The sequence below is a fragment of the Acomys minous genome, assembly GCF_964271855.1.
Source record: "Acomys minous genome assembly, chromosome: 4".
In the NCBI taxonomy this organism is placed as follows: Eukaryota; Metazoa; Chordata; class Mammalia; order Rodentia; family Muridae; genus Acomys; species Acomys minous.
This window is the reverse complement of record NC_140486.1, coordinates 6,478,200-6,493,342: the sequence shown is the minus strand read 5'-3', so window position 1 is coordinate 6,493,342 and position 15,143 is coordinate 6,478,200. Positions and strand designations below refer to the sequence as shown.

At 45.8% G+C, this 15,143-nt stretch overlaps 1 protein-coding gene across 6 annotated transcripts in view; it reads right to left on the bottom strand.

Moving 5' to 3' along the window:
• The window catches only part of ZNF236 (zinc finger protein 236), an 88,226-nt gene that overhangs the window by 15,968 nt on the left and 57,115 nt on the right, over positions 1-15,143 (bottom strand). For 5 of the 6 annotated variants that reach the window (XM_084780661.1, XM_084780659.1, XM_084780660.1 and 2 more), the window contains 5 exons: positions 13,834-14,199; positions 13,019-13,164; positions 12,685-12,925; positions 11,988-12,167; positions 1,542-1,729 (listed from right to left, as the gene is read on the bottom strand). In XM_084780661.1, the coding sequence (XP_084636787.1) occupies positions 1,542-1,729; positions 11,988-12,167; positions 12,685-12,925; positions 13,019-13,164; positions 13,834-14,199 (1,121 nt within the window). Of the gene's footprint in view, positions 1-1,541; positions 1,730-2,840; positions 2,923-11,987; positions 12,168-12,684; positions 12,926-13,018; positions 13,165-13,833; positions 14,200-15,143 lie in introns of those variants that run through there. The other variant, XM_084780663.1, reaches the window with a different exon arrangement.

Here is a 15,143-nt window from a genome sequence, read left to right as displayed (position 1 = left end):
GAGATAACTGACTCTCACAAGCTGTCCTCTGACCTCCACATGAGTGCCACACACATGCCCAAACACAAATGAACATGTGTGGGCATGTGAGCACACACACTGAATAAAAATGTAATTAAAAGAAAAACTTTTTATGGCACAATCACTTTAGAAAGCAAGATTCACCATATGACCCACAATCAAAGAGAAATGAAACCTAAGTCCACCTGAAACCTGGTCTCGTCAGGTCTCATCACAGGAGCCTAGAAGCGGGAACTGCTCAGTTCTCATCAGCTTTTGGATGTGTAGATGGACTAAGGGTCACTCATGCAAACAAATATTCTTGTGACCTCACTGTATAAAGAGATTTTCAGCACTAAGAAGGATGCAGTAGATACTGCTATTAACACGGGTGAACCTGGAAACCCATCTAAGTAAAAAGAGCCATTCACAGTATATAACTAATTTATATAAAATAAACAGAACAGACAAACCTCTCTCTCTGCGCGCGCGCGCGCGCGCGCGCGTGTGTGTGTGTGTGTGTGTGTGAGAGAGAGAGGGGGGGGGGGAGCGGAGAACAGAGACAGAGAGACAGAGACAGAGATATGGTTGCAGAGGTTGTGGCTGAGATAAGGCTGGCATTGATTGGTAACTGCATCAGGAATGCCCCAGCAGACCAAGCTATGACTTCTCTGTGAGGAAATGTCTAGACTGAGTTCCTTCAAGGGGAAATCTACCCCAAATGTAGGTAATACGTCTCACTGGAGTGAATGAAAGCAAGGACACAAGAGGAGTGGCAGCTTTCATCCCTCTCTGCTTCCTGCCTGGGGATGGAATGTGGCTGAGCTGAGGAACTGACACAGGGCTAACTAGGGCTGGACACTGATGGACGGCCACTGTGATGGTCTGAATGGGAATGGCCCCCCACAGGCAGGCTCATATATTTGAAGGTTTGGTTCCCAGTTGTTGAGCTGTTTAGGTAGGATTAGGAGGTGGGGTCTAGTTAAAAGAAGTGTGTCAGGAGGGCAAAGGGAGTGGGTCTTGATGTTTTTAAAAGCTCTAGCCCAGTTCCATGCTCTCTCTCTGCCTGCTGTCTGTGAATCAGGATGTGAGGCTCTTAGCTATGGCTCCAGCACCACGCCTGCCTGCCACCACGCTCCCCATCATGACAGACTAGCCCTCTGAAACTGTAAGCAAGCTTTCAATTAAATGCTTTCTTTTTATTAGCTGCCTTGGTTATGGTGTCTCTTCACAGCAACTGAAAAGTTATTAAGATAGCTGGCATGCACAAGACAATCAAAGTTGCTACTCCATGCTATATAAAAATCCACAAACCAGTTCATAATTTCCCCTTTTGACATTTAATATATTATTTTAATATTAATGATATAGTAATTAAATATTTTTATAACTCAATTGCATAATGTTTAAGCATTGCTCTTTTGAAGAGTAAGTAAAGGAAATATTTAATTACTATACAAAACAAAACAATATATTTAGTAAAGAACAAACTCATGAAGCCTTTCCAGAGGGTCCTAGAAGTCTCTCTGAAGGGCACTCACCTGAGAGGTGATGTTCAGTGTAACTGTATCCAAACCTCCAGACAGCATGCCCTGAGTATCAGCCAGGGTCAATGTGACACTGGCATCACCACCCACACCTGATGAAGACATGACCAGGTTCTGGGCTGAAATAGCTGATGGCGACATCGGTGTTGTTGAAGGAAGGCTCCCACTCGTAGGATTAAGTTCTAAAGAAGAAGCAAAAAAAAAAAAAAAAAGTATCAGCTGAAAGCTGGGGAGGTGCTCACTGAGGGAAGGGGCGTCTGAGGCCTTGGCCCCAGTCCTCTGGCACCACAAGAAGGAGTCACGAGTCTGGCGCAGCAGTATGGTAGGCTTTCTGCACAGTGCTACAAGACAGCACATGCTGCCACAAGTCAGCACAACCTGAGGTGCGCCCAACCTTCTGACTCTTTGAAATAGCATTATCATCTACAAAGTTAATGTTTTAAGACCCACACAACTGAGTTACAAAAGGGGGGACATTTTTCAGGTTTTGAGTAAATTCACAATTTTGTATTGGTCTACATTTAAAGTTATTCTGCTCCACGTATAGCTTTGTAAGTTAGAAATGCCTGATAGAAAAGACCAGAAGAAGGAAGGCAGGCCTCTGGCCTCGTCACTGCCAGCACTGCAGATGGAGAACTCAGCAAGGGTTTCCAGGACCACAGGCCACAGAAAAAGGAACCAGGTGGGACCCATGAAGCAACCAGTACCAAGGTTAGTGAACAAATTTGTCTCTTGCTATTTCCTCACACACACGATCCTGAAGGTCTACTTTTTCTGAAACAGGCTGTCAGAAGAAACCTCACATAATTCTTTTAGAATTAACATATCCAGCATGACATCTTCATTTTCTTTTGAGGCGACAAAAGCTTCTAATGTTTTCCCAAGCAACCACGGCTACAAGGAAGGAAGCTATCCAGAGCAGACTAGGCAAAAGCAGACAAGCCTTTTCTTCTAGAGACACACTCCTATGCCATCCTGGCATGAGATGGGCTAGAACAGGATTGTCTGTGTCCCGCAAGGAAACCAGCATTGAGCACACATGCACAGCGAGGTCTACATGCCCTGTCCTCACAACCCTGCACCCTTAACCTACAAACACATGCTAACCATCCTGGACTGGCCCGGGCCACGCACTGAGGACCCCAAAGCAATACTGGAGCTGAGTCATAAAACCATGTCCTTCTAAGGTGTAATAAGAAAACAGGCTCCTGTCAACACCTCTACGACCTGTGTGATACCAATCCAGAGCCTCTCCTAGGAGTCAGGGGTCAACAGGAAAGCTAGGCTACTTACTTGTAAGTGGAGTTCTCCAAATACAAGGCCTCCATAGATCCACACTCGTGGAGTCCCACAATGTGCTGCACAGACCTGGAACCTTCAAAAGCAGTATAACCATTAGGAAGCTAGGATCGTGTGCACAAAGCAGCCACTGGGGCTCCCTCCCACCTGCTCCTGTCCTGCAAGTTGCTAAATGCAGCAATTTGGGCGCTGGGTCTGTGGAGGGTGTCTCACGCACAACACTACAGCTACAGAACCCTCACCAGCAGCATTCCCAGGCAGACCTCCACACAGCCCTGTTCATCACTAGAAATGGAAGAAAGGAAAGGCGACAGTGTGAGGAACAGCCTCACAGAGTGACTGTGCCTGGGAGGCCAGGGCAATTGGACAACATCTGTTTCTCACAAGTCCCTTCTTGGGTCATTCTTAAAATGAGCAAAGCCAAGCTGACACGACTCATTACTATTAGCCCAGAAGCTAACTTCACCCTGCCTGCTGAGGTGAAAGAACCCAAGGGACTCTCCCCCGCCCCCCACCTCTCAGGAAAATGCACCTCACTAGCTAGTAATAATCACAAACAGAAAGCTCTAACACAGCACAAGAAACCTAAAGAGACAAATGAAAGTCCACTTGTTCCGGGAGCAGCTTCAGGTAACACCACAGTTGCTATTCCACACAGACGAAGAAGCTTTCACAGAGACAAATGCCTGCCCAGAGCCACCCTGACTGCAGCTGAAAGGACACAAAGCTACAAGAGGAAAGCAGAGATTTTTCTTAGGCACATAACTGGGGATGAGCTATAAACAGCTTGGTCAATATCTGTGAAAATCTCAGGAAAATATAAATAAGTTCAATATTTAAGTAAGGATCAGACTTATTTCCTAGTTATTTTTTTCTGAAACTACTGTCCTCCAGGGCACAACCCAGCAAAGTCTTATCTTACTTTGTAATTATGATTTTAAAATGACCTTTAAAAGGTACTGAGTAAGTCAGATGTGGTACAAAATGCCTATAATGCCAGCATACAGGAGACCAAAGGAAGAAGATGGGGACTTCAAGGCAAACAGCTACTGTGTAGCTAGCATGAAGCCAGCCTGGGCTACCTAAGATCCTGTTTCCAAAAACAAAACAAAAACAAAGAGAATATTCTAATAAATCCCACTTGTCAATTGTTGGCCTTAATCTTGGGCAAATGGAGTCCTATTCAAGAAGTCCTTTCCTACACTGAAGTCATGCAAGGTACCGCCCATGCCTTCTAGTGTTTTCAGGATTCATGTTTAGGTCTTTGATACATTTTGGTTAGTTTTTGGGGGTTGGTTGGTTGGTTGGTGTGGTTTGGTTTTGAGACAGGGTTTCCCTGTGTAGACCTGGCTGTCCTGGACTCGCTTTCTAGACCAGGCTTGTCTAGAACTCACAGAGATCTGCCTGCCTCTGCCTCTGCCTCCCCAAGTGAAGCCACAACGTCCTGCTTAAGTAAGATTTTATTATTCTGTATGTGAAAATGCAATTTTCCCAGTATCATTTCTTGAAGATGCTTTCTTCAGTAGATATTTCTGGCAGCTTTATCATATATTAAGTGGTGGAAGTTAAATGTCTCACTTGGGGCTTCTTTAATTTTGTTTCACTGGTCTCATGTTTGTTTTTACCAGCATCTTATTGTTTGTATTACTAAGGCTTTGTGTGTATCTTCATAAAACCAAAAAGCTTCTGCACAGGTAAAGAAACAATGAGCTAGATGAAAAAGAAGCTGACACAACAGGAAAGCATCTTTGTCAGCTATACATCTGACAGAGAACTAATATTCAGAATATATAAAGACTTTAAAAAAAAAAAAAAAGGACCCATAGGCCTGGTACCTGAACAGAGTTCTCAATAGGGGCAAAAATCATTAAGAGGTATCTTAAAAAGTGTTCATCATCACTAGTGATTCAAAGCAACTGAGATTTTATGTTACCCCAGTCAGAGCGGACAGAGACCCCCACTCGCTGCTGGTGGCTGCAAACTGGTACAGCCACTCTGGAAATTAGTGTGGAGAATTCTCAAAAAACTAAAAGTAAATCCACGTCTCCCCAGCCAAACCATTCCTTGGCATACGCCCAGAGGATTGAACATCCTACTCTACAGACACTTGCTCGCCCATGTTCACTGCTGCTCACTGACAATGGCTAGAAAATGGAAAACAACCAAAATGTCCTTCAACTGACAAACAGATGACAAAAATGTGTTACATTTATACTATGGAATACTATTCATCTGTAAAGAAAATGAAATCACGAACTTTGCAGGTAAGCAGATATAGCTAGTAGAGATCATTTTGAGTGAGATAGCCCAATCCCAGGAAAAACATCTTTCATTACAAGCTCCTAGCTCCACATCTTCAGGTGTAGACACATATTCTGGAATAACCACAGAAGCCGGGGAGGAAAGGGGGCCACTGGCAGGCTAGGGGGTTGGAGAGCAACAGAGGGGAGAACAGCAAGATACACGTGACCATCAGGGAGGTGGGAGAAGAGGGCTCCTTAGGGGCGAGGAGCAGGCAGAGACAGAGGGCGGTAGGAGAAGGGTAAAGGGGAACAGCAGGCTACAAGCGATCTGACCAAGGCGTGGGGGACACATTGGGAATAGGGAAGAAAGTGAACGCAGAGGAGTGGGAGAGTGAAATAACAACAAGGATGTCTGGGAAAGTCTTAAGAAATCATACTATTAACTGTTTACCTTAAAAAAAGAAACCTATAATACATGTCATTCTGTGTATAAATATACATATACAGTTTAAGTGAATTTTTCTCATCAGAGTTGAAAATGTTCCCTCCAAGAGCCAAAGACTACCTAATAAGACCCCAACACGAGACACAAAAAGCCCTCTTTGAGCTGCTGGTCAAGGCTGTCCATGAGACTCTTAAAACAGACTGCTATTGCCCTTGGTTGTCCCCACCACTGCAGAGGTTGCTGGTAAGCCTGTATTGCTGAAGACACTATACACTTCAGAAACTAGGTCCAGAGGCCCTTGAGCTGGAAACGACTGGTATGCTTCCCCCCTGGGGCTCAGAAAGCACTGTGGAAGGGCACATGAGAGGGGGAGGGAGGCAGAAAGATTTTGAGAGCCACAGGATCAGAGAATTTGCTCTAAGATTGTATTTACTAGTACCAGAAAGTGTCACCCAGCCTTCCAAAAGAGGTATGTGACCAATAGCCCTGCCCAGTTGTAACAACTATGGACTACAAAAACTGGCATGGCACAAGAGTAGCACACATACTTTGGCAGTAACCAACTGCTCTCTACTTGGACTCAACACTTGTTTAGTAAGAAGGAAGCCGTCCCTGGTACTGAAAACCTACCTAACAACTCAGTGCTAGTGAAGTCGTGTTATCTTTCAGGAGAACCTACAACCATCACTGTACTAAACCAACATAATCCCAAACAATGATCTAAACATTGGTCCTTAGACCCACAGGTAAGTGTAGACCTCACCACTAATCCAGGAAACTTCTCTGCACCAGGCAGAGACCACAGAAAACCACAATGAAAATTCAGTTGTAGAGCCCAGGCCCAGTCCCAGTGGATACCTCTATAACTCCCACAGCCAAGGCCGGGGGAGCACTGTGAAAGACAGGGAGGAAAGACAGCAAGGACTAGAGGATCGGGGAATCCGCGGTGAGACCGTGTCTCCTAGCAATATAGATGCTGTCATAAGGGGTCACCAACTTGACTACCTACACATACGCTGAACGAGGACAATAACAGACATGCCAAATGCATGGGGGAAAGTCCAGGAGGCCTATACACAGAATTACAGGCAACTAAGGAGTGTTAAGTGTAGGAGAAATAGTCTCCTCAGGAAAAAGCATACCAAGTAATTATCCAGCCCTAAAATATACATGCAAGTGACATTATACAGATTATAATTAGGAATGTATATACATATACATACACACACATGTATATGCATGTAACAATAATTAATAAAAAGGGGGCATGGATTTGAAAAAGCAAAGAGGAAAGGGGAGGGGAAATGATACAATTATATTATATTCTCAAAAATAAAAGAAAAAATATGTTAATAAAAGCAGGTTCTGCTCTAAATTGAGATAAAGTCTTGTCTTAAGAAGTGTAATGTAATTTTATAAAACTTCAGAAGTAGTTTGAAAAATATACTAGTTTTTTTCTTGCAATGAATAAAAACAGAAGCATATGGACTGGTGCCAAGGCAGGGCTCAGCGTGACCATGAGTCCTGGTACTCATAGTGCTTCACAGAGCAGCTACAAATGGAGGAAATGTTGCTTCTACAGTAAAAGTTGGCAAGTTTTGTTTTTGACTGTTACAAAGTAACAGATTGTTCTTAAATCCAGAGGAAACTAAAGCTAACGCCTCATCCAGTACCAAAGAAATGGCCTTTATTTTCACTAAAAACAGAACTCTATTTATTCACCAACATAACTTTAAGGTGAAAAGTGGACTAAAATTAAGAACAAAACTATGACACTCCCTTAAGATAAACTCCTAAAATGTCTTGATGAATTTGAAGTCTGCGCACTCTGCCTCTGTAGGCTACCTGCATGACTACAGGAAATTTGTTTGGGGGTTTGGGTTTTGGTTTTGGTTTATTCTGATATAGGGTCTCTCTATGTGTCCTGACTATCTTGAAAGTAACTGTGCAGACCAGGTTGGCATCAAGCTTACAGCGCATTTTGGAGGAATATACAGAAGAATTTCATGACAGAAAGAGTAGCACGTGAAAGGAAAATGTAGGTAGGCCCAGCAAGGTCATGTATGACAATATATTCCAATGCACAGAATTGTAAGATTTAATGTTTACACACACACACACACACACACACACATACACACACACATACACACACACACACACACACACACAACACACACACACACACACACACACACACGAACACAGACTTTCAGAGCAAGGTTACAGGGGAAAGCATGCTACATGTGTTTAGTAGTACACAATGTGTGGTGGTCGTCTTACCCACCACAGACTGAGTTACAACCTCAAAGTGTAGACTGCAGTCAACTATAATAGACAAAATTCCCCTAAATTGAAGGAGGGAAGCAAAACAAAACACAGTAACTTTCAATTCATATCAATAAGAAAAAGAGGCAAGCTCGATGACACTGCTTTAGAACTTTAAAACCAAACAGACCAGTAAGGCATAAATTGGGTAACTTTACAGCAGACAGGAGGGGATGGTGGCAAGCCAAGGGTTCAGGACATACTGGCATCTGCCAATGCACAATCTAGACAGCTCTCCCACCATTCCCTTGATCAAATGAGAGGGACAGGAAGAGAACGGAAAGTCCCTTGTGAGTCCCATGTGGCCATGCCTATGCCTTCAGCCAGAGCCTTCCTCAGCTCAGAAGCCAACAGAGTTAACCAAAGCTGTAACAGACCTCCACAATCCATTTCAGTTCACCAAGACACTGTGAGAGGAGCTATGCAGACAGTCGCCCTATGCCCTGTGGACTGCTCTCCTTCACATCCCGCTACCGTGCAGCAAAAGCCTGACTCACGGATTCTTCAATTCCTGGAATAAAGGTGGGCCACATCTCCCTGCTCAGTCAAATAGTCCCAGACAGCAATATTTCTACCTTTTACCAATTGATAATGTAATCTGAATGAATACAGAAGATGTAGTAAGAGCCTCTCAAGACGAAGGGCAGAAGCATCCCTTAGTCAGTCCATGCACACACGCTCAGCTTTACTGCATCCCTGAGCCCTCGGTGCCCCGACAACTATGGTGCACAACTGGAGCCTCGGAGTCATGGTGTTATAGCAACCCTGCTGCACGAATGCAGCTGTAGTGTCATAGCCCTACAGCATGAAGTGCCCACTGACAATGTTTGCTACCATTTTAGGGGAAATGGATTAAAATGTGCATAAGATCAGGCCCCATTGCTCTCAAGAGCTAGGCCTTTGGATGTGAATGCACTGAGCTCCTGCCAGAACAGATAAAACTGCTTCCTGACCAGATCCTCAGTGCTGTTTCTCTGTAGGAGTACCCGTGGCAAAGACACTCTATCCTGTCAGCACAAAGAAACACAAAGACTATTTTCTCCTCCTTTGACATACACATCTGGAAAACTAAGTTAACAAATGAAGGGAATCTCGGTAGAAGTAAAACTAGGTATATATGGACTCTTAAGCTGTTAATTTGTTTTTGTTTTGTTTTTGTTTTTCAAACAGGGTATCTCTGTATAGACCTGGCTAGCCACAAACTCAGAGGTTGCCTGCTTCTAGAGTACTGAGACTAAAGGTTGGCCACCACTGCCCAGCACATGCTGTTACATATGTTGTTACTGGCTACATAGGAAACATTTATTTGAGCTCATTTACTAACAAGAGCCTGACTTTGTCTGTCTGTCTGTCTACTTGCCTGTCTTCCTGTCTCTCTTTCTATCTATCTATCTATTTATTTGAAGTAGGATCTCTCTACAGAGCCCTGGCTGTCCTAGAACTCACTATGTAGATCAGGCTGGCCTTCAACTCATCGAGATTCATCTACCTCAGCTTCCCAAGGGCTGACACTAAAGGTGTGTCCACCACACCTGACCTTAGCCTGACTATATGTAACACAGCCGTAAATCCTCAAAAGGCTGCCATCTTGCCATCTAGAGCTGGGAAAGTCATGGCCTAAGGCAACAGTATAAAGCAGGATAGAGTTCTGTCCTCATAGAGTCTTTATGCAGTGAAACTTCTCATGACAAAACCAAAGCTGGTGTACCCTTGTGCCTTAAAGGACACCTTCCTCCTCCTGCTCTCCTTTGGAAACAGCTCAGGCTGACCCAGAAACTCCTGGTCCTCTTCAGTGCTGAGAACACTAAGTCACTCTGCACCGTAGAAACAGGTTTTCAGCTGTGCACCACCCAGCTTACAAGCAGCTTCTGACTGCATTCTGAAGAGAGCTGCAAGCCCAGGTGGACCAGGGAAAGTATTTGGAGTCTGGCTTGTTTGTTTTGTAAATGAAAAAGTACACTTCCAGGTGAATTGTTATACTAGAAACTACTAGAAAATTCATTGTGGCTGGGCGTGGTGGAGCACACCTTTAACCCCAGGACTCAGAAGCAGAGGCAGGCAGATCTCTGTGCGTTCCAATCCAGCATGGACTACCAAAGTGAGTCCAGGACAGCCAAGGCAACACAGAGAAACCCTGGTGGAGGGGGGAGGTGGTGAGGGAGTGGAGGGGGGGGGGAAGGCAGGTTGTGCTTCCATAAGATCTAGTGGTAGGAATGCTGGGGAACACTGTCTTAATTAGTGAGCAATGGGAGAGGGCCAGCCCATCATGGGTGGTGCCACCTTTGGGCTGGTGGTTCTTGGTTCTGTAAGAAAGCAGGCTGAGCAAGCGATGTGTAGCAAGCCAGTCCGCAGCAGCCCTCCAAGGCCTCTACAGCAGCTCCTCCCTCCAGGTCCCTGCCATTTGAGGTCCTGCCCTGACTTCCTTTGATAATGAACTGTGATGTAAAAGAAGCAGCAAAATAAACCCGTCCCTCCTCCAGGCGCTTTGGCCACGGTGCCTCATCGCAGCAGAGTAAGTCTGAGACCGTCCCTACTGCTGAAGGCGGCTTAGTCTATTCAACCGCCAGGATCTGGACATGAACTCACTGTTTTCGGTTCTCAAAGCCTGGCTCAGTGCTTTACCTCACATCTGGAACAATCTGGCTATCAAATCACTACCCTAGAAGCTCCGTTTGGGCATTGCTCTGCTCTGCTATCTACCAGTGCAGACCCTCAGCTTGTGGCTGAAGCCTCTTTAACTCCACTGCAGATTCTTTATCAGCTTGTATTCCTTCTGTCAGCCACACGATGCACACACAGACACACTTGCTGTGTGCTTTGTGATGTGAGAACATCAGTCATTAGGGCTGAAGTAAAAGAGCCTTCACTGATCTAAGCCAGGGCCCAGGGCAGGCGGGGGCACGTGTCAGAGGGCTGCCACTGAAATGGCTATATCTTGTACATTTGTTATTATTTTAAAAATTCTGAAATTGCTGGGCAGAGGTGGCACAAGGCTTTAATCCCAGCACTCTGATGGCAGAGGCAGGTGGATATCTGAGTTTAAGGCCAGCCTTCTCTACAGGGCAAGTTCCTGGACAGCCATAGCTATACAAAGAAACCTTGTCTCAAAAACAAAAACAAGTTTCTGTGGAAATTAAAAAAAAAACAACACAAAGTTTACCTGTTTCAGGCATAGTGCATCTCTACAGTGAGCTGTGTCCAAGGGGGACACGCTCTCACTCTAACTGCCACCTCCAGTGTGTGCAGTGCTAAGGGGTGAGCCTGGGCTGCTGGGCAGGCTGCTGCACCGCCGGCTCAGACATCACCACAGCCCCCTTCCAGTCCTGCAGTTGGAAGCAACAGCACTGTGACCAGAATCCTGCTCAGCCTCAGGGACCTGGTGAGAAGGAGGAACGCAGACAAGGCTCCTTTTGAACACATCGTTCTTGGCTGCACAATGGGTTTGAGGCAGGCCTGGCTACATAAAACCCTAGCAATTTGGTTTTGGTTTTTAAAAAAGAACATTAGTTTACACACAGGACTGAAGGCTGCAGAGCAGGGAACCATGTGGACAAAGCACCCCGGCCCCGGGCTACACAGGCCAGGGCACAGCATGAGAGTGAGCCGAGGACCAGCGATGTACAGCAAGGAGAAAGTGGCACCTTAGGCCAGCGCCTAACACTCGGGTGCCGTGTTAATGTCAAGTGCGCTTTACTGCAAGTCGTATTTTCTACCTAGTTATCAAATTTTCCATGTTCTAACATATTTAAATTTTTCTACACAATCCCAGCCGTGCTCTATAGATACAAGAACAGGCAGCACCATGGAGGGTTTGACAAATGTCTTACTGTGCACAGCTCAGATGCGTGATGCTTCTTTAGTGTACAGAACAGGAGAAGAATCAGCTAAGCAAAAATATACGACAAAAGCTGTCAACTCTCAACACTAACTCACAATCAACTCTGGAGAACCAGGAAGTCACGTAAGAAACTAGTGCTCTGCTTCTGATACTAGGCATCACTGGATTTGAACCTGTCACACAAATGAAATACGACGTCTTTATGTAAAACTGAGGGCTGAAATAGACACAAACAAGATAGCCTTAAGTTATAAGCCAAAATATCTCTAAAATGTGAACTTACTAACCAGAGATCGTTAGCGTAATCTCCTGTGGGGAACCGGAGGATGATGAGGTGGTGGGGCCAGCAGCCTGAGCAAGAACCTGGCTGAGACTTGAGTTGTTGATGGTCAGGGTGATCTCATGGGGGCCCGTCGAAGTGGACACAAGGCCTTGTGAAGTCATCGCTTGAGTGAGGTCCTGTGTCCCTGCTCATCATCACAAAGCAAATAGCACTGAGCTCTAAAGGGCATGAGTCTCTTGGTTTATATGAAAAGCATCTTAGTTAAAGGATTACTTTTAAAAGACTCAGAATAAATTACCAGTCAGTTCTAATTACTTTATCTGAAAGGATAAAACACCTGAGAGTTCACAAGGGCTACACATCTGACTCCCTAGGACACAAAACAAAAAAAGAGGAGGCAGAGGAAGAGGAGGAGGAGAAAGAGGAAGAAGAGAAGGAGAAGAAAGCAAGTGAGGAAGAAAGAGAAGGTAAGTGAAACGATAAAACAAAAAAATTGCTTGAGAAAAAACATTCCATGAACAATAAAATTAATATATACTGAATAAACACCACTGAAACTAAGGAGACTTTAGGCTTTTTATTTCTTTGGTAAGCTTTACAGAGATAAAAAATGGCATTACACTGACCTAAAACCAAACGTGTCTCCGACAGCAACAAAATGTAACCCCAGAGTCTACAGTAAAGGAGCAATGGGTTCTTACCATTGCTGGTGGTGGTCAGCACAGAGTCCTGGTCAGAGAGGGGGCCAATGGTCAGATTGGCAGACGTCACTGTGGGCTGTAAGGACAGGCCTGAGACGGGCTGGATGACAACACTGGCTGGGACAGTGCTGTCTGATGTCTGAAGAGAACTGTTCTGTGAGGCTGTGCCAGGCTCGCCGGTGATCGGCTGAGCAAGCAGATTACCCTGTTGTAGTGTTTGCTGCAAAATGCTCGGATCAATCTGTAAAGCAACACAGATACTCGTAGTGTCAAGGTGTGCTTCCGTGTGACTTAGACAGTGTTAAAGCACAGAAAAGCACGGTAGTCACCATACCTGCAATGTGATGTTGTTGATGCTGGAGGCATCAATTCCAGAAATCTGAACGTTCGGTCCAACCAGGTTAGCAGCCAGCTGTAACTGGATGCCTTCCAGGGTGGCCAAGCTCCCATCAGTCAGAGATACCGTCAAGTCCCCACCAGCTGGTCAGAGAATGAGAAATGACCAGACTTAATATTACAAATGCCTCAAATCTAAAAGAACTCACCTTTCCCCATAGGGATTTTAGAACACAAACATTTTACATGGTAAAAAGATTCTAGCTAAGGAATACAAATATTTATAATACAAATATATCTGTATTATCTGCTTATAACAAAACAGCACCTGTGAAATAATCTTACCCATCCCAAACAGCAGAAAACACACTAAAATAGGCTACTGATCAGCCCACAGTTGAATGCAACAGCAACCACTAAGTGGCCATCTATCTGGCTCTCATATGACCCAAATAAAGAGACACAGAAGGAAAAGACTCACAGGACCTCAAATAGCGGCAAGAACTGTGGCATTTACTTATAAGTACCCAAACCCAGTTGGTGTAAAATTTAGTACTTTTTCAGCATTGTGTGACCAACAACAACAGGATAGGCCCACTAGATTAAAGTGGTGAGCTCTGCAAAACACACACACAATGGGTATGTTCACTGGGAGGGAGGGGTTTACACTTGCTGACACGAAGCTTATCAAAGGACTCAGGCAGCAGAGCAGATGCAGTGGGAGAGGAAACGGGGACTTCACTTTTCCTACTGCTTGTGAGGGAAAGGCTCAAGAGTGCTAGCTGTGGAGAGGGGCACCTGCTGGCTTCCTACCTGAAACGGATGCGGGAAGGATCGCCTGGCCCACCAGCCCTTGCTGAAGCATGTTCTGGTCAAACTGCCCTGTTAGAACAGAGTTGTTCATGATGAACACATTGGGGTCGGAGGAAGAGGAGTTGAGCAGGTTCACAGACTGCAGACTTTCTGATGAGCTTCGTGTCATAGGCTTCCTGGCCTTCTTTGGGTCTGATTTGTAATGAAACTGCATATGAGTCTTCCTTCGCCCGGAAGTACGGAAGCGCAGCTCACAGTGAGGGCACTTGAAAGGCTTTGCCCCTGTGTGCAGACGCATGTGCACCTTCAGACTTCCTTTTGTGGAGAAGGCATTGCTGCAGACATGACAGCTAAACAGCTTCTGGCCTGTAGGAACAGCAGGAACAATCAGCAGGAACCAGTGGCAACCTGAGCTCACAGAAACCCTCTCCCAGGCAGCAAGGACCAGAGGGCTTTAGGCTCTCAACCATGGCTGCTACCGACAGGTAACTGCTGAAACCTACTCACACACTGTCTACAGTCTGAAGTCAGTGTTCTCACGACCCTCGGAGGCTTTGTGCCCTGAAGTCACCACATTCCCCCTGGAACAGAGTGCACAGGGAGCACCCTGCGCCCACAGGGCCCGTGTCCACTGTTCTGTCCTATCACCTCGCTCTGGCTCTTCTCTGGACTACCTACAGCATAAAAGTCACCGAGGCACAGATGCCACTGACAGTGACAGGCCCCAGGGACAAGTGCCTCAGACTCAGGCCTCAGTGCATCTGTGGTCCTGCCCTGCTCTGCGGTCTCTTCTTACCTATGTAGCCTAAGCTGAACTCCCAGCCCTGCAGAACCCAAAGAGCCGTGCTGACCTCAGGGAGCAGCACAGGGGCCCGATGGGTGAGCAGGCTGATGGAGTGACGTTTCTGTGCACTGTGTGCAGATGTCCTTGTCTATTCAAATGCTGACTTCTGCACCAGCAGAGAGCAAAGCAGACTGGACTTTGGTGGTGTTGAGCATCACCTGTCTCGGTGCTTTGTAAACACTACTCGTCATCACCTGCTGATTGGCTGAATAAAGAGCTGACCGGCCTATAGCAAAGGTGGAAGAGAGTAGGTGGGGCTTCTGGAGATAGGAAGGAGCATGAAAAGAGTCGCCTACAAGGGTGTGACTCTGAGGAGGGGTAAAGAACCATGGGGCAGGCAGCACAGAGACTGTAAGCTGGTGAGGAACAGCAGTAAGATGCAGACACTGAGAACCTGATGAGACAACAGGACACCTGCCTCTGGGAAGGCCTTAATGAGTGTGTTTCTCCCTGTTTAGTTACCGGT